Here is a 24,877-nt window from a genome sequence, read left to right as displayed (position 1 = left end):
TTAAAAAATAAAAATAAAAAACTGTTCACTTTCATTCAATACAACAATACAAAATTTGGAGATGCTGCCGAATATGCTCTTACGCGCTTTTGGTAAGTAATAGATAATAGAAGTCTTCCAGTGAAGTCTTCGCTTTTGAGTAATAGATAATAGAAGTCTTCCACTGAAGTCTTCGCTTTGAGGACATAAACAAAAAATACTGTTAATTGGTTGGCTTGGCGTTCTCTGAAGAAGACGGAGAGAGAGAAAGCTTTTTTGCGTTTATGAGCTGCGAATTCTAAACAAAAAAAATACTGTTGGTTGGCGTTCTCTGAAGAAGACGGAGAGGGAGAAAAAGGAGACTTTGGGTAACAGCAGGTTTATCTCTTGTTCTTCTTCTTTTTCTCTGCTTTTGCATTGTTACCGTTGAGATTGATGGGTGTATTTTTGATAAATCACATTACAAGCGTTTATGAGCTGCGAATTCTAAACAAAACAAAGCTCTTTTGCGTTTTAAAATCGCAATTTCTTACAAAATGCAAAGCTAAAAACGATCTGTTTGTGGTGTGTTCATTACAAAACGCAACTTTGGCTGTGTTTGGTTTAATGTAAAATATTTTCCGGAAAATTTTATTTTCCGGAAATGCTATTTTCGGGAAAGGAAAATATTTTTAAGTGTTTGGTTGCATTGTAAAAATTATATTAGAAAACAATTTTCAGTGTTTGGTAATATTCTGAAAATGCTATTTTCCTACAAATTTTTCACACTTTCTCAGCCATTTTCTCAGCTTCCAAACAATTTTATACCAGAAAATCCACCACCACCCACGGAAAATCCATCACTATTCACACAAAACCCACCACCTCACAACACAGAAACCACCAAAACGCCACCACCCACACCATCACAACAACAACAACAAAATCAGAGATCAAAGAGATCAAGCAAATCGGTGAGAGAGCAGATTGGCGAGAGAGTGATCGGCGATCAAGTAGATCGGCGACGATCAGACCCGGCTCAAAAGGGAGAGGGAGATCGAGAAAGAGAGAGATTGGCAGCGCGAACTGAGAACTCGGGGGCACGAACTCGACGGCGCGATCTCGCCGCTGCGTCTGGGGTTGGGCCGCTGCTTACTCTCCCTACTCTCTCTTCTTTCTCTCTCTCTTTGCCGTTCCGCTGCGGTTGTGAGTCCTTCTTTCTTTCTCTCTTTCTCCCTTTGTGCATCTGTGAGTTCCTCTCTTTGCGCGTCTGAGTTCTGGAAGTGATTTGAAGGTAAAATAAAAACAGAAATGCTTTTACAGGGTCAGAGGGCATATTTTACGGTCAACGGAAGTTATTTTCCATTTGACCCAATTTTCGGGACCAACCAAACAGCCTATTTTACAGAAAAGCATTTTTGAAATTAGTTTGAAGCCAAAACAAACACAGCCTTTGTTCGGTTGAAATTACGGGGCCAAACGGACCCTTTTTTTTTTTTTTGTGTGTGTGAATTTCGGGAGGGGAATTATTTTATTTTATTTTCCCTTAAATTGGCTGATTTGTGTTGTTGTTTGGGCAAGTTTTTAGTTCAACAACTAAGATAGGGGTTAAATCTTATTTTTAATGGGCGTAAATATATATATATATATATATATATATATATATATATATATTCAAAACTCAAAACCCATGTGAATTAAACACTAATAAGAATTGAATCCGGCGTTGCTTCAAGAAAGCTTCGATTAATACTGTTGTATTTTCAATTTCCAAATCTGTAAGTTGTCATTTTTCACACATATTCATCACTTCTATTTCTTTCATTTCGCTTTGTCCTTGAAGTGGAAAATCCACATCAAATTGCTTTCTTCTTCCTTAATTTACTTTCCTTTTAATTTCTTACCCTTCAGTTTTTTTTTTTTTAATTATATTATATTTTTATTATCATTATTTTTTAACGTGCTTGATTTATATCTATATTGTAGTTTAAGATTTAAAAGGATATTTCCATCAGTTTCCATGGGGACTGGAGGAGCCCCAACTTCATCACTGGATTCTTCTTCAACAGCTCAGTGGAAATATGATGTGTTTCTCAGTTTTAGAGGCAGCGACACCCGTAGAAGTTTTACAGACCATTTATATGCTGCTTTGAAACAAAAGGGCATTTTCACCTTTAGGGACAATGAAAAACTTGAGAGAGGAAAACATATATCAACGGAGCTCTTAAAAGCAATTGAAGAATCAAGGTTTGCTATTGTCATTTTCTCAATAAACTATGCATCTTCAACATGGTGCTTGGATGAACTTTCAAAGATTGTTAAATGCATGAAAGAGACAGGATTGACAGTTTTGCCGATTTTTTATGATGTGGATCCGTGTGATGTACGGAAACAAATGGGAACTTTTGGACAAGCTTTTAATGAACATGCAGAACGTTTTAAAGAGAACATGGAAAAAATAAAAACATGGAGATCTGCTTTAAGAGAAGTGGCCAATCTCTTCGGTTGGCATTTACAAGATAGGTAATTTCTATGACAAATTTATTTTTATTGATAAATACTTGACAATAATTCTTTCGTACCACGAAATACATAAATAGCTTTATAGGATGTATCTTAATATGCACAGATTAAAATATTACATATATTAGTTAAAATTAGTTGTATTTTTGGGACTCTGTGCAAGTGGTGCTTATACTATTTCAAGTAGTTTGAGACCCCTTGCCTTTAGGACTTAAGAAAAGCTCCTTTAGAATGATTAAAACAGAACTACTTGATTCAAGAGCATAACTTTCTATGAATTATAAATTTATTAACTTCTTCTTTATAGCATAATCTATTAACTTTGTTTATTATCTTCATTATATTTCGATCCCCGCCAATACCAAAAACCAATTGGTACCATAGGTTGAAACTCTAAAAAAAAAAAACTCAAAAAATTTATTTATTACTATTTTTCTATCATAGGAAGTCATTCTATTTTTTCAATTTATGATTTGTGTATTTGATTGTTTTGTATATTTTCTTTACTTATCAAATATATATATATATATATATATATCTTCATTATATTATTTTGGGGTGAATTACAATATATCTTTGTGGTTTAATCATTTCACAATTTCATATGTGAATTTTCAGTTATTATATTCAAGCCCTTAAAGTTTGGACAAAAATGAATCTATCTTGGTTTTCTCCAAATAGATAGAATTTGCAACATATGGACTGTAGGGAATTAACCTGAATTTCCAAGTTGTGAGAAACAGAAAAATAGAGAAAAAACACACGTCAAAGAAAACAATCACACGCACAAGACAATATTTACGTGGTTCGGCAATTTGCCTACGTCTACGGAGTTGCAGAGATTTCACTATTATCAAGGGAGAAAGGAAAATTCAAAGTACAAAGTGCGGCACAAGTTTTTTTTTCTTCTCACACTTGTGGTTTTATGGACTTAGGCTTTACGGGTCCGGAGTTTACTTGGCAGGGCAATAGACATGGGCAAATTATAAGGGAGAGGCTGGACAGAGGGGTTGCTAACTATGACTGGATGTCCAGATTCCCAGCAGCTACCATTAGACATCTTCACTGTGTAGCTTCAGATCATAGACCGATCCTGTTGGTGTTTGATCCAAATGGGGAAGCAACTAGGTGGAAGCGCAAACCTTTCCGCTTTGAAGAGATGTGGTTGGCTGATAAAGAATGTGGTGCAACAGTTAAAAGGGCTTGGGAGACTCAGCCGAATGGGAATCAGATGTACCGAGTAGTGACCAAGATTAAGAAGTGTAAAAAAATGCTGAAATCGTGGAGCAAGGATCATTTTGGAAGCATTAAAAATCAGCTTAGACTGAAAAAAGAATTGCTTTGGAAAGCTGAGGAGGATTCGGCCAAGGGAGGTAACTATGAGGTGGTGGTACAATTGCGACGAGAGCTGAATGTCTTATTAGATAAGGAGAATCGTATGTGGGCTCAGCGTTCTAGAGCTCAATGGTTGGCTTGTGGAGACCGGAACACAAAATTTTTTCATGGGGTAGCCACTCAAAGAAAAAGGAGGAATTTCATTAAAGGTATTCGAGACTCTCATGGTGCTTGGGTTTCGGATGATAGGGAGGTAGGGGCGGTTTTTGTTGATTTTTACACTAGATTGTTTACATCCTCAAGTCCTTCAGATTTGGATCGTGTACTGGCTGGTGTGCAGCCCGTGGTCAGTACCTCCATGAATGAAGCTTTGACTTGTCCATATAGTAGGGAGGAGGTGGAGATGGCTATAAAACATATGGCTCCTTTAAAAGCCCCGGGTCCTGATGGGATGCCCCCTCTATTTTATCAATCCTTTTGGCCTGATATTGGTATGGAAGTCTCAGATGCTGTCCTCTCTTGTCTCAATTCAGGTAACCTTTTGAAGTCTATAAACCATACTTTTATTACTTTGATTCCAAAGGTAAACAATCCTGAAACTGTTGCTCAATTTAGGCCCATCAGTCTCTGTAATGTTATCTATAAAATTTTGAGTAAAGTCATTGTTAATAGGTTAAAACCTATTCTTAAGTCCATTATTTCTGAGACTCAGAGTGCCTTTGTTGCTGATAGGCTTATTACAGATAACATTCTTATTGCTTTTGAGTCTTTGCATCATATGAAAACTCAGTGTTCTGGGAGGACAGGTTTTATGGCGTTAAAGCTTGATATGAGCAAAGCTTATGATAGAGTGGAGTGGGTCTTTCTGGAGAAAATTTTATTGAAGATGGGTTTTCAAGATACTTGGGTGGCCATGATCATGCAATGTATCACAACGGTATCTTACTCGATTCTGGTGAATGGCGAACCTACAGGTCTTATTCATCCTTCGCGAGGGTTGAGACAGGGTGATCCTTTGTCACCATTCCTATTTCTATTTTGTGCAGAAGGTTTGAATGCCCTTCTCAGTCAAGCTGCAAATTATGGGGAGATCAGAGGCTACTCTATTTGTAGAGCGGGTCCAAAAATTACTCATTTGTTTTTTGCCGATGATTGCTTGTTATTCTGTAGAGCAACTCCTGAAGAATGTGCTAAAATCCAGTCTATCCTTGCTTGGTATGGGTCTGCTTCGGGTCAGCAGGTGAATTCGGACAAGACTACAGCTTTCTTTAGTCGAAACACTTCTGCGGAGGTTCAAGAAGAATTAAAAGTTTTGCTAGGGGTGCCGGTTATTCAAAACTATGAGAAGTATTTGGGGCTCCCCTCCTTTGTGGGTCGAGAGAAGAAAGCGTGTTTCAATCACATCAAGGAACGGATCTGGGCTAAAATGCAAGGGTGGAAGGAGAAATTGTTGTCTCAGGCCGGCAAGGAAATAATGATCAAAGCGGTGGTTCAATCCATCCCAACGTACTCTATGAATGTCTTTCGGCTTCCTATTGGTCTTCTTAAAGATATAGAAGCTATGATTCGTAAGTTTTGGTGGGGGTGTTCTGAGAATTCTAGAAAGATCCACTGGGTTAAATGGGAGACTCTTTGTTCTTCAAAGTCAATTGGAGGCATGGGCTTTCGCGACTTACGTATGTTTAATGATGCCATGTTGGGGAAGCAAGTTTGGCGTTTATTTCATGATAGGACCTCGTTGGCTTATAAGGTGTTTCGGGCAAAGTACTTTCCTTCTGGTAATATTTTTGATGCGGTAGCCTCTCCGGTTTGCTCCTTTGCTTTGCGAAGCATTATACAAGCAAGGGAAGGTGTTTTGAGGGGTGCTCGATGGAGGGTAGGGGATGGGCAAGATATTAAAATCTGGAGTGATCGTTGGCTGCCTTTTGACGGTGGGGGAAGGATTTTGTCTCCACAAAGGGACCTTTCTCTGAATATGGTCAAGGATTTGCTGCTGCCTGGTTCTAATCTCTGGAATGAGGAGCTTCTTGATTTGAACTTCTATCCATGGGAAGCTGAAGCCATCAAAAACATCCACGTGAGCAATCATGAGGCAGCTGATGCTCTGATATGGCCTCACACGGATGATGGTGTGTACTCAGTCCGGAGCGCGTATCGCTTATTGGTAGCATTTCAGTATCAGAATCAGCCTAGTTCGTCGGATGTAGAGGTCGGTAAGGGGTTATGGAATGGTATTTGGAAGCTGAAGGTTCCTAACAAAGTGAAACATTTTCTGTGGCGCGCGGTTCGTGAGGCGTTACCCACTAAATGTAATCTGCACAGGCGTCAGGTATTAAGGTCTGGTATTTGTGATGCTTGTGGCGACTATGGTGAAGACGGGATTCACGCTCTGTGGTTCTGTGATGCGGTGAAACCCATTTGGATGTCAGATGCTCGGTTTTCTTTTCTTCGTGCTCATCATTTTTCTAACTTTGGTGATCTGTTTCAGTTTTTATGTGCGCATGGTTCCTCTAATCTGATTGCTCTGTTCGCCATGGCTGCTTGGGGTATCTGGGAGAGGCGAAACAGAGTGAGGGAGGGGCAGAGAACTTGGGGTCAAAATTTGGTGATGCACCGAGCTTCAGAGCTTTTGTAGGAGTTTCGGGATGTTCAATTGGTGAATCCTCGGATGGTCACCCGGAGTATGGATTTGCGTTGGAAGCCACCTGATTCAGGTGTGTACAAAATAAACTTTGATGGCGCCTTATTCCTGGAACAGAGCTGTGCTGGCTTAGGGGTGGTTGTGAGGGACTCGGCTGGGCTTGTCATGGCTGCGGTAAGCCAGAGAGTGAGGCTCCCAGGTTCGGCTGATGTGGTGGAGGCTTTGGCAGCTAGAAGAGCCATTAGCTTTGCTAAGGAACTCAGCCTTCACAATGTGGTGATTGAAGGTGATTCTTTGAAAGTTATTGAAGCCATTACCGATACTAGGCCAGTGCAGACTTTGTATGGACATATTATTGATGAGATAAGACTGTTATCTTCTTCGTTTTTGTGTAATTTTGTGCATGTCAATCGGAAGGGCAATAAGCTTGCTCATGCCCTTGCTAGACAAGCAGTTTTATCTGCTGACATCGATGTGTGGATAGAAGAACTTCCACGGGATTTGGAGAATGTTGTTTAGTTTGTTTTTTTTCAGTAATAAAGTTTCATTTACCTTTTCCTCAAAAAAAAAAAAAAAACACGACCACGCCAAAACCCTAATAAACAAATTGCGTTTTCTACACAAAACGGGCCCAAAAAATTTTCCATTAAGCCTTCACTCCATGGACTAAGCCTCAGTAAATCTCTCATTAAAAACCACGCAACATTATTCGGGTCGTCAAACCGGATCAAACAAAACTAAACTCCACAAAGCCCAACATGGACAAATTTTTCCCTTTTTTTTTTTTTTTTTTTTTTTTTTTTTTTTGTTTCACTTCCTCCTCCAATATCTAATCCCCACAAAAAAAAGGGGGAGAAGAAGATAGAATCAAAATTCAATCACCAACAAAATTTTAATAAGTATGCTGTAAAATTAATTGTAGGAGTTTCTAAAGACTTTGAATTGTTCAGATTCTCCATGTTGAATTGGACATTAAAAGGTAGAAGCACAATCCTAAGAAAAACAAATACAAAGTATAAAATTAAATTTCAAATGTGCCACCCAATCAAAAGTCTTGAGAATTAAGAGCAACATGAGCATTGATAAGAATCAGTCTGATGATAAAGATCTATCATCAGGAGTGGACGCCATAGGTTAAGACTCTCTCAAAAAAGAAAAAGAATCAAAGCAAATTAACATAAAAAATTCTATCACACCCAATTGATCAAGCCAATTTCACACAATTAATTGGTGATAGTTCCCCACCCACCCCCCAAAAACCAAAAAAAAAAAAAAAAAAAAAATCCGAAATCACAACAAATAATCAAAAACTCGAACCCATAGCCATTAACAAATAACCCAAAATCACACCTAATCTCTTTCTCTCTCTCTCTGAAAAAAAAAAAAAAAAATACACTGAACTCATAGCTGTGACAACAAACCCCAAACCGGGAGTCGTACTCCAAGGCTAGCCCAAACAAGGCATTGGTCTACCTCAAGAACATGGATGAGGTGGACAAGGTATTGAACGGGTGAACCGCTTCAACACTAATGAGGATGATATGATCTTTGTGTCAGAGGTGCACGCTGTCCTCTATTCCCTTGGCTCCTTCTCACCAGCTCCATTGCATCATGACGAAGCAATTAGGTGCTGCACAACCATTCAACAATTCCTCAATCAGGCCCCCCAATAATTTTAAGTCAATCAACGACCAATTTTGGAGACATTTATAACACTTTACAACTCAATGTGATGCTTTCACGATCCAAAGTTACCTTATGCCAAGTTATAGATTGGATTAAGTTCATGGTGGCCAGTTTCTAAAAAAAAATAAAAATAAAAAATAAGTTCATGGTGGCCATGTGAAAAGATTTAACTTTGGCTCACTTATTGTTTTGAGTCAAAGTCAACTTAAAGCACCCCCCCCCCCCCCAACCCCCTTTTTTTTAGGAACATTTTAACCATTTTATTCACAAACCAATTGTTTATTTAATATTATTCTATACAGAAGATGTTTAAACATAATTTTGAAGAAGTAGAGTCTCAAGGACTGTACAATATATAAGAGTTCATTGAAATAGAAATTCAAAGAACACTTTCTCTTAACGCCCTGTTTGTTTCAATCAAAAACATTGTGTAAAGATATTTTTTCATAATTTTTAGTATTTGGTGGCATAAAAAAAAAAGAAAAAAAAAAGAGTCAAATGGAAACTATCTATAGTCAACATAAAAAGTATAGCTTATTTTTAGAGATTGTTTTTCTACTAATTGTTTTTAGAAAAAAACTTTATCTCATAGCAAATTAAATAGGGAAAGTTAGGAGATTGTTTTTCAACTCATTTAAAGTTGCTACCCAAACATAGGAAAATGAGATAGATTTTTAGAACATAATTTTTTGAAAATGAATAATTTTCTAGAAAACTTCATCACTGAAACAAACAAGAAGGAAAAAAAGAAAAGCGTCTGAAGTTTTTTTTTTTTTTTTTTTTTTACTCTTCAACAATGAAAATCACATAGCTTAATTTGGGCCTTGATTCAAGAGGGAAGAAATTGGGTTAGTGTTGGCACGAAGGCTTCAATCTTGTTTTTTCCCCCCTTATAGAAACCATTAACATCTCTTTACTCATTTTACAAGTACTAGCTTGAAACCTCATGCATATGCATAGATATATTGAAAGATATAAAATAAGATGCATAATATAATTCCTATATATATAATTTAAATACTATTGATAGTCATTTTTATATTTTGTTAACTCTTTAAAAATTTTTGTAAGAATATTATTAGGTATAAAATGTAAATTATCCATGTTTTATTTTTAATTATTGTGAAGCACTTTTTTTTTTTACAATTCATTTATTCTAGACTCTTTGATTTTTGTACTTAATAACTCACTTGGATGAATATTAATGATGTGGTTTCACATTTGATTCTAAAATTAAGAAATAAAACTCTTTAAAAATAAATAATTTAGAACACATGGCGCAAAATTGGAACTCCAATTTGGAATTCAAATTTGAGTTTCTCTCAGTTTCACTTATTATTTTATATATAGATATATAGATTAGTACTTTCCCCCTAAAAAAAACATTACCATCTCTTCACTCTTTTTTTCAAGTATTAGAAAGCAGTTTCAGCTTTCTGGCTGCTACTTTGGTAAATTTGTCTTAAGTCATTGTTATTAATATTTTGGAAGTACTTCAACTTTATCTTCCACCAATTTTGGTATCACGTCTCTATTTTGTTTCCCTTTAAACTTTGGATACTTTAGAACGATAAAAATGAAAAAGATAGACAACAGGTTATGGTTTGTGGGACACAAGATTTATTTTCTTTTATATACAAGCAACCTCAAAAGGAATATAAATCCTCTATCCTATTGAGTCTTTTAATTTAATTAAGCCCACCAATCACAACTTCCCATTTATAATTTTCTTTCTTTTCTTATATAAAAACAAATAAAAAATCAGACACATGGCACACTGTAGTTGGTAAGGTATAAACTTGAACACTAATTAAGAATGCAACAAGAGATTTTTATTTCCTTAAAAGGTCATAAGCTTTTATATTAAACGTGTTCAACACGATATTCTATTAATTCCCCATGGGGGTACCTAGTAACCCAGGTGATGGACAGGGGTGGTCCAACATAATTTGGGGCCTAAGGCGAAAAATTTATGCATGCTTTTAATATGTAAATATTAATTAAACAAAATTATTTAATACTAATCAAATCAAGGTTAATTTGATACATGAAATATATAATTTGATGAATAATGCCAACTAAACTAATGTTAATTTTATATAGAGAATTGAATATCATAGTTGAACCATAAATATTAATAAAAAGAAATAAAAATATATTACAATTATAAAAGATACTTTATTTTGGATATACAATGATGCATAGTTAAATAAAGTTGTAATCTAATTTTTAATTTTATATTTTGTTTTTAAGCGAGAGAAATAGATATTATTTGGTGTATGACTTTGTAGGATATGAGTTTACAAAAATTAAAGTCTCAAATTGTTAGGGGAGATTAATCTATAATTGATGATTTAACACATTTGCAACATTTTTTTTTGAAACATTTTAGGGTTTCAATTAGATTAGGGTTCTATTAGTCTTGTACATTGAGAAAGCACTATAAAATGTTCACAATATGATGTAACATTGACTCTCATTGATGAAATTCTTTAATTTAACTAACGAATGTTTAAATTACTTTTTTGTGATTAGTAACATAACAATTTATAAGCTAATAGTAAAATTTATAGTATCCTTAAAATCACTAATAATAAAAAATGCACAATTTTTTAAATATATATATATATATATAATTTTATAAAAATTTGGGCCTTTAATCATGGGATGTGGGGCCTTTTTCTCTAAGGTGATTTTTTTTTTTTTTTTGGGTGGGGCCTTAGGCCTAGGTCTAACTTGCCTAGGCCTTGGGCTGACCCTGGTGGTGGACTCATTGGTCTAGGGTATGACCTAAATTTAGAGGACCTAAGTTCAATCCATCACATTATTGACCCATGGGGTTTTCAAAGTGTCTTCTCTCCCTCTTTTGCTGTTTTTTTCACTTGTATTTTTGGTTCTATGATTGGGAAGGCCCACATGTCTTAGGAAAGAACAACAAATGTTTATTATTAACTAAACATATGCAAGGGTGCAGAACACACACATATGTAACATTTTTCCTAATAAGTAATAGATGATTCACATTCATGGTAATAGATAGAAGCATAATAAATTTTGAGAAGCATAATATATTCTGGTTGAGTCTTTTTATATTTTCTATACTTGAATTTGCACATTAATATACTTTACTCACAATTCAAATATAATTGGAAGGACATTTGGCATGAAATTGTATTGTATTTAAAATATGGAGATAGTTGGCATCAAATAATAGGACACTTAGAATGATACTTGGCACAAAATTGAAGTGCTTTTAGAATCTGACTAGCTTGTAACATGTGCTTACGCGCGGAAACAATGAACGATAATAAATAATAAAAAAGAAGAAAAAATTGAAGAGTTTTGCAAATATTTGTTAGGATTTTGTAGATTATTATTATTATTAATCATGAAAAAAATATTAATAATAATATTATTGTTGTTAATATTTGGGTAATGAATAGAATACTATGAAACTAGGGACACATGACACAAAATAATTGAAATCTAGTTTGAGATATTATTAGATTTTCTCTCAACTTTGACTTTAGTTATATAAATATATATAAAATATATATATATATATATATATATATGATTTGTGATGAAACCAAATTCACCAGTTGATATGTTTATCCAGACAGAGTATGAACCAATGAATTTGTATTCCTGCACGAGATAAAAAATAGCGTTCTCTCATAAAGGTCACTGGCGTGGTGCCAGCCAATGAACCTCCGATGACAAATTTAGATATTTTAGAGAGAGAAAATGATAAGGATTGAGAGTATTATATCTTATGTTCGTGCCTTTGCTTGGGTTTTGAGGTGGCTTATATAGGTCTCAGCCTTACTAGTCGTTGGGGACTTTCAATGGAGGTTTAAATGCTTCTTTGTAATGCTTCTAGTGATTAATGAGGTAAGTTAAAGACCCCTCCAATAGTCAGGCTTGCATGCTCATCTATGTGTAACAGCCCATGCATTAAATGCTCTTTTATGGCACTTTGGTCGTCCAATGCCCCCTATTCTATGATCGTCATTATGGGTAATGACGATCTTAGGAATATGAAAGATCTCTCCGTGCCAAACATGGCTCTTGAGATTACCTTTTTTTTCTCATTTAATGCGATGTGACGGTTTTTGAAATGGCTCTTGAAATGGCCACTTGTCATGTTCTAACTAGCTAAACGTGGTGTCCCTTTCGACAAAAACTTTGGGCTTCCCACGTTACGGTTTTTGAGGTTACCCTCAAATTTTTCTCCTTCTCTTCTCATTCCTTCTGTTTCTTCTCCATTTTTCTGCAACTCTTCTTCCTCCAAGCTCAAGTTTTCCTTAGCTTCTTCTTCTCAGGTATGGTCTTGTCTTTCCTTGTTTGATTTTTACTCTTCTTCATGCGCTAATGGTTGACTATTCTAAAGTTAGTCATCTCTCTCCTTCTGTTTCTTTCTTCTTTGCTCGTTTAGGGGCTTTTCTCGAGTCTTCGGGTGGTCATTGCCCCAAGTTGGGCATTTTGCTTCTAAGGATAGTGCTTTTAGATTAGTATTGACCAAGTTGTACCCTCTACTACGTCAATCTCTAAATTGGTTTCAATCCCTTCGAGAGATGTCTGTGGAAGAGAAGGTGGGGTCTAAAATAAGGTCTAGCGAATTAGAAACAGGTTTATCGTCTAGTGAGAACCCTATAGAGGAGGATACTGCCACCTCGATGCCTTTGTCCTCGAAACCCTCTTCTTTATATACCTTGAAAACAAAACCCAGGGCTTTTCATGTTCTTAAGAAAAAGTGTTCTTTAAATGAGGATACCCTTGTTAGGTTTAGGGGTAGGTTTTAATTTCCCGATGAGACTAAGGTTTATCTCCCTTGCTCAGGTGAGAAGGCTTGTGCATCTACTCATGGTGAGGTGTGTTTTTACAAGGCTACGTTCTTGAGTGGCCTTAGGTTCCCTGTCCACCCATTTATCATGGAGCTCCTTCATCATTTGAATATAACTCCTAGGCAACTTATGCTAAATTCATGGAGGATCGTCATTAGTTGCATGGAGATATGGACGATTGTCACTAAAAGGGATATGGTCAGGTTAGAAAAGTTTATACACCTATATCGTTTGAAAGAGCTGAAAGAATTTGGGTAGTATGAGCTTGTACCTTGGGATAGGAAGGTTAGGCTCATCGTCGATCTCCTTTCGTCATTTCGTTATTGGAAGTCTAGGTACTTATTTCTGGTGGCAATTGGGAGACTCCCTCTAATGACTTTTAGGGTGATGTTCCTAGGTTGCTGCGTAGATGAGAGACCCTAAAACTTGGTGCATCATTTCTTGCAAGAAATCCTTTAATGACTTTTTATTTGTCATCCAAATCTGGTCCTAGCTGCTCTTCGCCCTTTTTTCCCCTTCCATTAAGCTAAAGCTCGTCCAAAGTTGAAAAGTAGGCATAAGGAATGGGTTAAGGCAGCTTTTGATTACACTAGGACCATTGATGATTTTGACGACCTCATCAATCCCCAAACCTTATCATCATTTCTTAGGTCCTGAGCCTTCCCCCTTCGTCTTACGGGCTATAGAAAAAGAAGAAAGGAGTAAGCTTCATCAAAACAAAAATATGTTTGTGCATAGCTTTATCCATGCATTTTGTGCTAACTCTTCTCCATATTGTTGCTTTAGAGATGACGACCAGGTTTAAACAGGATATGTATGCGCAGATTAAGGCCAAAAAGAACGAGCCCTTGTCTAGCATCGGCCAGAAGAGGCCTAGGGTTACTCGGAAGGAGGTTGTTGAAATAACATCGTTTGTGTCGACTTTTCCAGAGCCCAGGGCTGCTTCCCTAACTGTTTCTCTTGAGGAGCTTACTCCCCATCATCCAAAGAAGACTCGCGGTGGCAATAAGGGAAAGGGTAAGATTGATGCTACCATTTGGGAGGATGTGGCAACTGCCTTGGGGAGAGCCCATAACATTGTTACTCTTGATGAGCTCAAGGGTCTTGCTATGGTCCCTTCTCATGAGTTGGTGAATCGCCACATTCACAAGCTTGTTTAGGTACCCTTCGTCCATATGTTCATGTGCACATATCTTTCTTCTTTCTCATAAATGGGTTTTCTTTGTTAGGTGCTGGGAGAGACGATCCACATCACTATCGAATATCTTATGAACGAGGAAAATGTGGTCATGGCCAACTCCATGGTCGAGGCACTTGAAATTGAGAGTTCTAGGCTGAGGAAAGATCTCATATCAGCCATGGATGAAAGGAATTCTTCTAAGGAGAGGGTGAAGACTTTGTCTTAAAAGCTAAGGGTGGAGAGGCTTCTGACTACGCAAAAGGATGAGCAACTCCAGTCTGTCAACCGAAAGATTGACTCTATAGGAGCCAAGTCTATACAAGCTTTCCAGCTTTCTAACGAGTATAATGTCATTCTATTCAACTAGTACTTTAAAGGCTTTGAACTCCTAAGGAGGTACATGACGAAGCTTAATCTAGGCATTGATTTGGAAAACTTTGATTTTGAGGTAATGGACAAAGAGGTGGAAGCTGACAAAGCTGTTGGGCTTGAGGCTGCTACCACAACTGCTGAAGGCAATGCACCCGAGGCCGAGGACGAGGCCCTGAGCCCATGGTTGGAGACGATGCCTCAGCTGCATGACGTTTTTACTTAAGTCTTTTTTTTTTTTTTTCGGTGCCCTACTTGTTTTTGGGCTTTTATTCTCAAACATTTGCTTGGTCTCCGATCTTGCTTTGAACAATATTTATGTTGAAGTTGATTTCTCTTTCATTTTCTGCATGTTTGGTCGTCATATGTTTGCCTCTGTGATTACTCATTTAATTTTTTCTCCTCCATACTATGTGGATGTTACATGAGACTCTGCACACTTAGACTAGCGACGCCTCTTCTTTTTTATTTGGATAGTGGCATGACTTGCTCTTTTCGTCATTTGTATTCTCCTTGAGAAAATTTTATATAATTTTTTCGTCGTTTTTGCGATTTGTATCCTTTTTGGCAAGGATTTATATTACTGGTTTCGTCATGTGATTTGTATCCCTTCTGGTAAGGCTTTTTATCACCAGCCTCGTCATGTGATTTATATCCTTTTTGGGTAAAGATCTCTATCACTGGCCTCGTCATGTGATTTGTATCCTTTTTTATAAGAATTTTTATCATTGGTCTCGTCAAGTGATTTGTATCCTTTGTAAGGATTTTTATCACTAGTTAATTGGACTGACATACTCTCAAAGATTATGAATGAATACTTCTTTTATTAAACTGCTTTAAAACATAAGTGAAAAATGTCAACATTTACAAAATTGGATGCATATTGATAATTCCTTTTGAGGTGTTCAATGTTCCAAGGACGAGGTAATCTCTTTCCATTCATGGACTCCAAATGGTAGCTTTCTTGTCTTAGGTAGTGGACAATCTTGTAGGGGCCTTCCTAGGTTGGCCCCAACTTTTCTTATGCTAGATACTTGGTTGTTGGTGTGACCTTCCATAGGACGAGGTCTCCTATTTTGAATCTTCTGAGTTTTACTCTTTGGTTATAGCAACTAGCCATCTTTTGCTGGTATTTTACTATTCTTTGGGATGCTTCAATTCTTGTTTCGTCTAGACAATCCTAGCTCATCTTCAGTTGACCATCATTATCTTTTTGGTTGAGAAACTCTCTTGTTAAGCTAGTGACTCCTACTTCAACAAGGATTACTACTTCAGTGCCATAGGTGAGATTAAACAGTGTTTCTCTTATAAGGGTTCTAGCTGTGGTTCGGTAGGCCCATAGGACATTTGGTAGCTCGTTAGGCCATGCACCCTTTGCTCCCTCTAGTCGAACTTTGATGATCTTCAGCAGTGTTTGATTAGTTACTTTTGCCTGTCCGTTGTCCCGAGGGTGACCTGGTGAAGAGAACTGGTTTTTGATGCAAAGGTTCGAGTAGAATTTCCTGGATCCCTGGCTGTCAAATCGGTGACCGTTGTCTAAGATGACTGTCCTTGGTATGCCAAACCTACAAACAATGTTCTTTCGTACAAAGCTCTGTATTCTGGCTTCTGTAATCGTTGCTAAGGCTTCTGCTTCTTCTCACTTCGTGAAATTGTCAATTGCTATAAGTAGGAGTTTTACCTGCTTTTTACCTTGGGGCAATGAACCCACTATGTTGATTCTTTGTTGTGTAAATGACCTAGGTGATGTTATGGTCGTCATCTTCTTCCTAGGCACTCGTTGGACGTTTCATATTTCTAGCATTTGTCACCTTTTCTAACTAATTCTTTTGCTTCTACCCCTTGGAAAGCTTGGCTAATGTAGTATACTAGGCGTTGAACTTTAGACTCTTCTCGAATCAGTGCTGTACTTACAACTGTGGCTGACACAACTAGATACAAGAACAGATCTCGTCTTCTTTAGACGTACTCGGAAGTGGTGGGTTACTTAAACAACATTTCAACCCCTAGAATGCTACTTCACATTCGTCCATCCATGCGAAAGCCTGCTTGAAAGTTTTGAAGAATGGCATAAATTTGTCTATTGCCTTAAAGACAAACCTATTAAGGTCTGCAATTCTTTCCATTAGTTTTTGTACCTTTTTGACGATTTTGGGTGATGACACCTCTAGCATAGCCTTATTTCATTTAGGAGCGAGAACCCTTCTCCTATGTTGGACTGGTTTTCTTTCAGGGTTTACATTCAGGTGATGTTGGATAATATCTCTGGATATACCATGCATGTCTTTGTGGCTCCAAGTAAAAACACCTAGATTCTTCTTTAGGAACTTGACTATTTCTTCCTTCGTCGAGGGATCAAGGTTCGTCCTTACTTTCGTTTTCTTCATTGGCTCTTCCTCTAACAACTCAACTATTTATAGTGCTACTACGGCTTCTGAATTTTTCTTCTCGATCATCCAAGTGTGGTTTTCCTTCGAGGCCAATATCGTTTGAAAGCATTCGCGAGCCAACACTTGGTCACCTTTTATCTTTCCTACTCTGTGTTCCGTCGGGAATTTCACCTTCAGGCAATATGTTAACATTGCAGCTTTCTAATGGTTGAGTGTAGATCGTCCTATGATTACATTATAGGACGAGGGGCAATCAACAACTAGGAAATTAAGTTGTTTGGTTACTTGGAAAGGGTACGAGCCGGTTGTCACTGCCAAGGTTATTATTCCCTTCAAGCATACTCTTTCACGACTAAAACTGATAAGGGGAGATTCAAACAGATGAAGTTTCTTTGGATCCACCCTTAGCTGTTGAAAAGCTAAAAGGTATATGATGTCAACAGAGCTCCTGTTGTCCACCAAGACTCGTCCAGTGTTAAATCGTTGTATCATAAGCATGATAACTAGTGGATCATCATGTGGTTTCACTCCTCCAGCATCTTCTTCAAAGAAGACCATATCTATGGTGTCTCTTTTTCCGTGTTTCAATAGTGGTGTTGTGTGGACGTTGTTGACTTGTCTTTGTTGCGAGTTCTTGAGGGACTAAAAAGATCCTCCCGCTGTTGGACCTCCATTGATCATCCTTATTTCTCCAATGGCAACCACTGGACGGTCTTGCTGCTTTTCTTCGTCTCTGGGCTTATCCTGCGATCTTGCCCGCTGATTATGTTTGTATCGTCTTAGTGCATCTTTTTTCGCAAACTTTTACAACTTCCCCTTCTAGATCAATTCTTCTATCTGCTCTTTTAAGTCTCTACACTCGTTTGTGTGATGTCCATGATCTCGGTGGAAACAATAGTTTTTCTTCTTATTGCGAACGCTGGGTGAAAAGTACAGTGGCTTTGGCCGTTTGAGAGGATGGTCGTCCTTAATCTGCTTTAAGATCTTGTCAATAGGCATTACTAGGGTGTGAAATTCGTTGTCCTCCTGGTTCTATCGTTTCGAGGCTTGACATTGTCATGGCTGGATGAGTGATCCTTTCTGTCCCTCTTTTTTCCCTCTCCGGTCTTCTTTAGCGTGTCTTCTATCTTTCTGAGTATCTCCTACTCTAATTGCTGCTGGAGCGTCTTCTACGTTCGTGTATTTCTAGGCTTTTAACAATAGCTCCATCATTGACTCTAGAGGGCTCTTTGCAAGCGCGACCACAAATTCTTTGGATTTTAAACCTGCGTTAGTTTCACTTTATCCTTAGCCTTATCAACTTCTAGCACTTCCCTGTTAAACCGCTTCACATATGATCTTACTAGTTGCCTTTCTTGTCATCTGACCATGAGTAGGTGATCCATTGGTCTTTTTTGTCACTTCCCACCAACAAAGTGACATACAAACAGGTTGCTCAGCTGTTCGAAATCATTTATGGATGATTATGCCAACTTGCTGAACCATACTTGTGCTACTCCCTTGAGGGTCAATGGGAAAGATTGGCACACAATCTCATCCGAGGTTTGCTGTAGGCTCAAGGTCATCCTGAAGGTGGTTATGTGATCTAACAGGTCTTTCAAATCGTCATATGACTCGAGCTATGGAAGGCAGAACTTTGGTGGTAAGGGACATTCCAGAACCTTCATCATGAAAGGCGAATTAGTTCTTTTCACCATTCCATCCAGGTTTTTGGTCGTTTTCTCCTTCATTGCGTTTTTCAATTCATCCATTTCTTTTCTCATGCTTCTAAGTAGATTGTCACTCACCCTGTCGGATCATTCTGGTCTACTCAAGCCATCCCTTCTATTGCTATTCTTCGAGTCTTGCACCTCGTCTTCATTCCTGTTGTTTTTTATCCTCCTTGGTGAACAATTTTCTTCCTGTTGTAGCCGTTGTCTCATTTCTTGATTCTGCTTAGTTAATTCTTCTATATTGGCCTTGAGCATTTGGATTTGCAAGGTCAATGCCACTGAATCTTGTGGTATGTTGGATTCCATCTGGATATTGAAAATGGTTGAGCTACGTTTTCAAATTGAAGTTTGAAAGTCGTTCCCCACAAACGGCACCAAATTGATGAATCCAAATTCGTTAGTTGATATGTTCGTCCAGACAAAGTATGAACCAATTTATTTGTATTCCTACACGAGATCAAAAATAGTGTTCTCTTGTAAAAGTCACTGGCGTGGTGCTAGTCAATGAACCTCCGATGACGAAGTGAGATGTTTTAGAGAGAGATAATGATAAGGATTGAGAGTAGTATATCTTATGTTTGTGCCTTTGCTTGGGTTATGAGGTGGCTTATATAGGTTTCAACCTTACTAGCCATTGGGGGCTTTCAATGGTGGTTTAAATACTTCTTTGTAATGTTTTAGGTGATTAATGAGGTAAGTTGAAGACCCCTCCAACGGTTAGGTTTGTGTGCTCGTCTATGTGTAATGGAGAAAGTATAGCATGTTTCGGTAATACCAACTCAGCATCTATTTTGGTATTTCCTACCCAATAAATGAGTGACACCTATTTCAAAAAACCACATTAGACTACTCCAATAAATGATTAATTTATCTTCTCGATAGTATAGAAGATTGTGATTAATTTATTGGAGTAGTCTGATGTGGTTTTCTGAAACAGGTGTCACTCATTTATTGGGTAGGAAATACCAAAACAGATGCTAAGTGAGTATTATCGGAACATGCTATACTTTCTCTGTGTAATGGCCCATGCATTAAACGCTCTTTAATGGCACTTTGGTCGTCCAATGGTTTCATTGGACGAAGGGAATTTCTTGGTTCATTAATTTGGATTCTAAATTAAATTTTCACTTAACTTCCACCATAATATAATATATACAATTCATCTTTCAACCAAATATAACAAAATCGGTAGCATCCCAACCCGTCCATTTGCCATGTATATCTGATATATAATCATATAATTCTTATATAGGTAGTTCTGTTACTTGAGCTAATGATTTTATATTTGTTTGCCAAAGTATTATTGCCAAATATTTTTCTTCTTCCCGGGGGTTTATGGTTGGTTTGGATCATCACCTAATTATTGTTCTTTCTTCTCCACAGGTATGAGTCAGAATTTATCCAAGACATTGTGGGGCAGATATTCCATAAATTGCACTTGAAATTCTCAATAAATCCAAATAGCTTTACTTATAAACAAAAAAAAGAAAGCGTTACCAAAAACTTGGTAGGAATAAATTTTTCGGTGGATGAATTAATCACTTCATATTTACGTCTCCATAGGAACAATGTTTACATGATTGGGATTTGTGGTATGGGGGGACTTGGAAAGACAACTCTTGCTAAAGTTGTTTATGATATGTGCTCTAATCATTTTGAAGGTTCTAGCTTCATTGCTAATGTTAGGGAAGCTTGTGAAAAAAATGGTTTGCTTCCATTACAAAAGCAGCTACTTGGACAAATTTTGGAGGAAAGAAATATAGATATATGGGATGTTTACGAGGGAGTTAACATGATCAAGAAAACGCTACGTCAGAAAAAAGTTTTACTTGTCCTAGATGATGTTAATCAATTGGACCAATTAGAAAACTTGGTTGGAAAGCATGACTGGTTTGGATCGGGGAGTTGGATTATCATAACAACTAGAGACAAACATTTGTTGGTTGAACATGGAGTGGATGAAGATAAAATATATAGCCCTAATACATTAAAAGATCAAGATGCTCTAAAACTTTTTTGTTCAAAAGCCTTCAAAAAAGAGCGACCCAAAGAAGGTTTTGTAAACATCTCCTATAGTGTTGTAAACCATGCTAAAGGCCTTCCATTAGCTCTTATAGTTTTGGGTTCCTTTTTGGCTGGAAGAAGAATTGATGTATGGAAAAGTGCATTGGAGAGTTTAAAAAAAATCCCAAAAAGAGAAATAGTTGATATACTCAAAGTAAGTTATGATGGACTAGAGGAAATGGTAAAGGAGATATTCTTGGATATTGCATGTTTCTTTAGAGGGGAGATGAAATATCGAGTAATGGAGAGATTAGAGAATTGTGGATTTGATGCAGGAATCGGTATAAGTGTTCTTATGGATAAATCTCTCATAACCATAGAGTTCGGGCAATTGCAAATGCATGATTTATTACAAGAAATGGGTAGAGAAATTATCCGTCGAGAATCAGCAGAACCTGGAAAGCGCAGCAGGTTATGGCTTCGTGAGGATTTGCTTCATGTATTGACAAATAATACGGTAAGAATGTCAAAACTAGAATTTTTTTTTTCAGCAAACAAGAATGATTAGGTATAATAACATTATTTCGTTCAATATATTAGTTCTTTGAAAAAAATGATCCGATAGATTAGTTGCTACCCAAGTACTTAACTGTGGAAGTATAAAATACAAAATTTCATTGAACATGCTAATTTGTCTTTGACAGTTTCTAATATTTTGAAAACATAATGAGATATATTTTGAAAATATAATGTGATTGTATTATTCCTTGTAAATTTGAATTCATTTTTCTTGATGCAATCAATCTATCATTCATGTCTTGATTACTAACTAAGTCAAAAGAATATTTGATTTTTTTTAATAACAAAAAAAAAAAAAAATCTTTCATATCCTTTATTTTTTTTTTCACCACTTTAAATAATGTTGTAATTTCTTATTTTTCCTTTTCAGTTAAAATTTTTTTTTTTTTCTGCTTCTTGAATTTCTAAAAGCTAGAATTGCACCTTTCTAGTTTTAATGTATGGTTTTGAAAAAAAAAACTAAAAAGATAAAAATTTTAATATATGATTCTTAAACAGGGTATTAAGAAGAAAACCTTTACATAAGATGTTGTAGAAGGGCTCAATGGGACAATTCCCGCCCCCCACAAGCTTTCTTAAATCCATCAATGGTTATGACAAATATAAAACTTGAGTAATTTTAGAATTCTTATCGTTTGTTACACGAATAATTCATTGATCCTTTGCTTTTGATTCTTAGGCAACAGAAGCAATTCAAGCCATATTTCTAAACTCTTTTAGAGTGGGAAGAGTCCAGAACGATGAAGCCTTTCCTAAAGCGTTGTCAAAGATGTATAATCTTAGATTGCTTAGAATTGGTAATGTGCACATCCCAAATGGACTCGATTATCTTTCTAATAATCTAAGATATCTTGATTGGAAAGGCTATTCTTCAAAATGTTTACCATCCAGTTTCCAACCAGAAAAACTTGTTGAACTTGCTTTACGGTGGAGCAAAATTGAATATCTTTGGGAAGGAATAAAGGTAATTGGTTCTTTTAATTGCTTTTTCTATTATTTATTATTTTTCTCTCTAGGAGGTGCTTCAATGCACTCCCATTGTATTTGCACTAAGTATCTCATGGGTTCCATGGAGCAGGCACACACACAATATACTACCCCATATATTTGAGCTTCATCCTTTCATTAATAATCTTTTATTTGAAAAATATTTACCTATTAAACTAAATTCTACATTTATTGGAAACTAATTATTCCTTTTTTCTCCCTTCTATTGTAACAGTATTTGGACAAGTTGAAGTTCATTGATCTTAGATATTCTAAGAAACTTATTTGGACACCTGAATTCAGCGGGAGCCTTGAGAGACTCTATCTTGGGTATTGCATTAATTTGGTTAAGATTCACCCATCCATTGGGAAACTCAGTAGGCTTATTGTTTTAGATTTGGGATTCTGTTACTCTCTTATCAATCTTCCTAGCATGAGTTCTAAAATGGAGTCCCTTAAAATTCTTATTCTTTGTCACTGCTCAAAATTAAAGGAGATTGAATTTGGTGGAATTTTAAAAAGTCTATCAAAACTTTATTTGGGTGAGTATGCAACCGTGCGCTTCGCTATCTTTACTATGCGTACTCTTTTCGATGCAATGGCTCTTCCAACTGACAACATTTCTAGTTTGAGGTCTCTTGAAAATCTGTGTGTTTTGGGACCCCCAAAACTTGCCAAATTGCCAGAGAAACTTTGGGAATTAAAGCATTTGATGGATTTTCAGTTTAGAGGAAATGTCATGAGAGAAATTAGCCATTCCTTTCTTTATAGGTATCTTTCCCACTACTCTGTACGTAATCTGAGAATCTTTCAACTTTTCAAATTGGAAGTATATGGGTACGATGAGAGCGCGCAGCGGCGGAGCGGTATTACTCTTCAAAAAAAAAGAAAGAAAAAAAGCGGGTATGATGGGAGCGCGCAGCAGCAGAGCGGTATTACTCTTCCAAATAAAAGAAAGAAAAAAAGCAGTAGAGTGGCATTACATCATTGAACTGTTAACTACAGGTAATATCTTCTCTCTCTCTCTTTCTCTCCAATCTCAAATCTCAAATTGTTAAACGTCAAATTTTTTTTTTTTTTTTTTTTTTTTTTTGTTTGGGGTGGTGGTTATGGTACAGGGACTCTTTTGTCCGAAAACCGGATATAAATTCTACCAAAAGGAAAGAGAATGGATCAGTAAGAGTAACTGCATTTCATACAATTATTCCGCACTGGTTAACTCATCAAAGCTTGAGGAATTCAGTAAGCATAAACCTGCCTCTAAATTGGTGTAATAAAAAGTTGATGGGATTTGCTCTTTGTGCTTGTTTTGATGCATTTTATCCACCTGTTTCTGGCTTTCTGCTGATAAATAGAGTTCGTGTGATAGTCCTTGGTGATATGCCTCACACGCGTGAGTCATGACTTTAAAATTTTCTCTAGCTCTGGTGTGGACCAAATTTGGCTACTGTATTTGTCAAGTGATGATTGGTTTTCTACTGTTCAAAATGGTGAATGCAATCAGATTAAGGTTTTATTTGAGACCTCTAGCCCACGCCTGATGTGTGAGAATGTGGAGTTTGTTTGATATACGAGCAAGATATGGAAAGAGTTCAGCCAAGCAATTGCACAATGTGGCAAAAGTCGTGTCATTACTTGAAAGGGTTCAGGTCTGGTCCACTGGGGATTGTTACAAAATTGTTTCAAATTCCTAATTTCACTTGATTTTGATTTTTTCTTTTTTTATTAAGAAAATTTATTTCTTGTTGTAGAAGTAATTTTGGTACTTCTTGTTATGAATGAAATTTTTTTTTTTGGGCCAAGTTGAAGAAAGGTATTCGTAGAAGTTGCAGATCTAGAGTCCATTGTAGTGTAGGCCAAGCCCAATTCTTGTACATCACTAAACACTTAACCCATTGTAGTGTAGGTCAAGCCCAATACTTTTTGAGTATGTCCAAACTTAATGGTGATGTGTGATGTGTCATTGGTGTTCAAAACTCAATGCCCAAAATAAAATAATGTAGCAAACAAAACGAAAGTAAAAGAAAGAAAGGGAAAGAGAGAATAATGTCATTTGGTCTACGTCTCCAAAAGAAAGTTATTGATGAATACATCTTACTATGTATTAAAATGAAATTGAGTAGCCTAAATAGTAGATGAGCAAGACTTAGGTACAGTACTTAGGTGTTATTCCTTAAGTTCTCCTTTTAAGATTCTGTCATGTGAATTTTTTCTCATAGGATAAAAGTGTATTTTTTAGTTAAGTGGCCACATGGTTAAATCTTAAGAGGGGTACCTAAGAAACAGTACCTAAAGTATTGTAACTAAGTTTTGTCCATAGTAGATTAATACAACTTACAAGGCTTGAAGTACAAGTAGAATTAAGATTGTTTTGCTTTCACCCCAAGTAAAATTGGACTAAGGTTTCCTTGCTTGTGCACTTAGTAGGATTGGACTTGAGTTTTGACTAGAACTAGGCGTAAAATCATGCCATACATGGGAATATATAAATATTATGTAATGAGTTGTAATATATAAAAAGTAACAATTATTTCAAGTATTATTATTATTTTTTTTTTTTAGGTTTCTACAAATATTTTTTTAATCTTTTTATCTCTTTAAATATATCATACTATTATTTTTTGTATGTTTGATTAATATTTTTTTAAAGATGAAAATCATATTTT

General features: G+C 36.5%; 2 protein-coding genes across 2 annotated transcripts in view; one reads left to right on the top strand and one right to left on the bottom strand.

The window, feature by feature from the left end:
* Nucleotides 1–24,877, bottom strand: part of LOC126707508 (probable serine/threonine-protein kinase PBL21) — a 47,370-nt gene that overhangs the window by 15,767 nt on the left and 6,726 nt on the right. The window lies entirely within an intron of this gene.
* Nucleotides 171–24,715, top strand: LOC126707507 (disease resistance protein RPV1-like). The gene is made up of 6 exons (XM_050407193.1): nucleotides 171–357; nucleotides 1,945–2,481; nucleotides 20,025–21,162; nucleotides 21,904–22,188; nucleotides 22,447–23,216; nucleotides 23,330–24,715. The coding sequence occupies exons 2-5, from the start codon at nucleotides 1,979–1,981 to the stop codon at nucleotides 23,200–23,202; spliced, it is 2,682 nt and encodes an 893-aa protein (XP_050263150.1). The 5' UTR covers nucleotides 171–357; nucleotides 1,945–1,978; the 3' UTR covers nucleotides 23,203–23,216; nucleotides 23,330–24,715.

This window comes from Quercus robur, chromosome 11, assembly GCF_932294415.1.
Source record: "Quercus robur chromosome 11, dhQueRobu3.1, whole genome shotgun sequence".
Classification (NCBI taxonomy): Eukaryota; Viridiplantae; Streptophyta; class Magnoliopsida; order Fagales; family Fagaceae; genus Quercus; species Quercus robur.
The sequence above is the reverse complement of the archived record's forward strand: the minus strand, read 5'-3'. Positions and strand labels throughout refer to the sequence as shown.

What these genes read in the sequence shown, in the direction of transcription:
- LOC126707507 (XM_050407193.1), top strand. Translation starts at nt 1,979, where the DNA reads ATGGGGACTGGAGGAGCCCCAACTTCATCACTGGATTCTTCTTCAACA. An exon ending in GGTTGGCATTTACAAGATAG is followed by an intron (nt 2,482 to 20,024) that starts GTAATTTCTATG and finishes TCTTCTCCACAG; the next exon opens with GTATGAGTCAGAATTTATCC. An exon ending in ATGTATTGACAAATAATACG is followed by an intron (nt 21,163 to 21,903) that starts GTAAGAATGTCA and finishes TTTGATTCTTAG; the next exon opens with GCAACAGAAGCAATTCAAGC.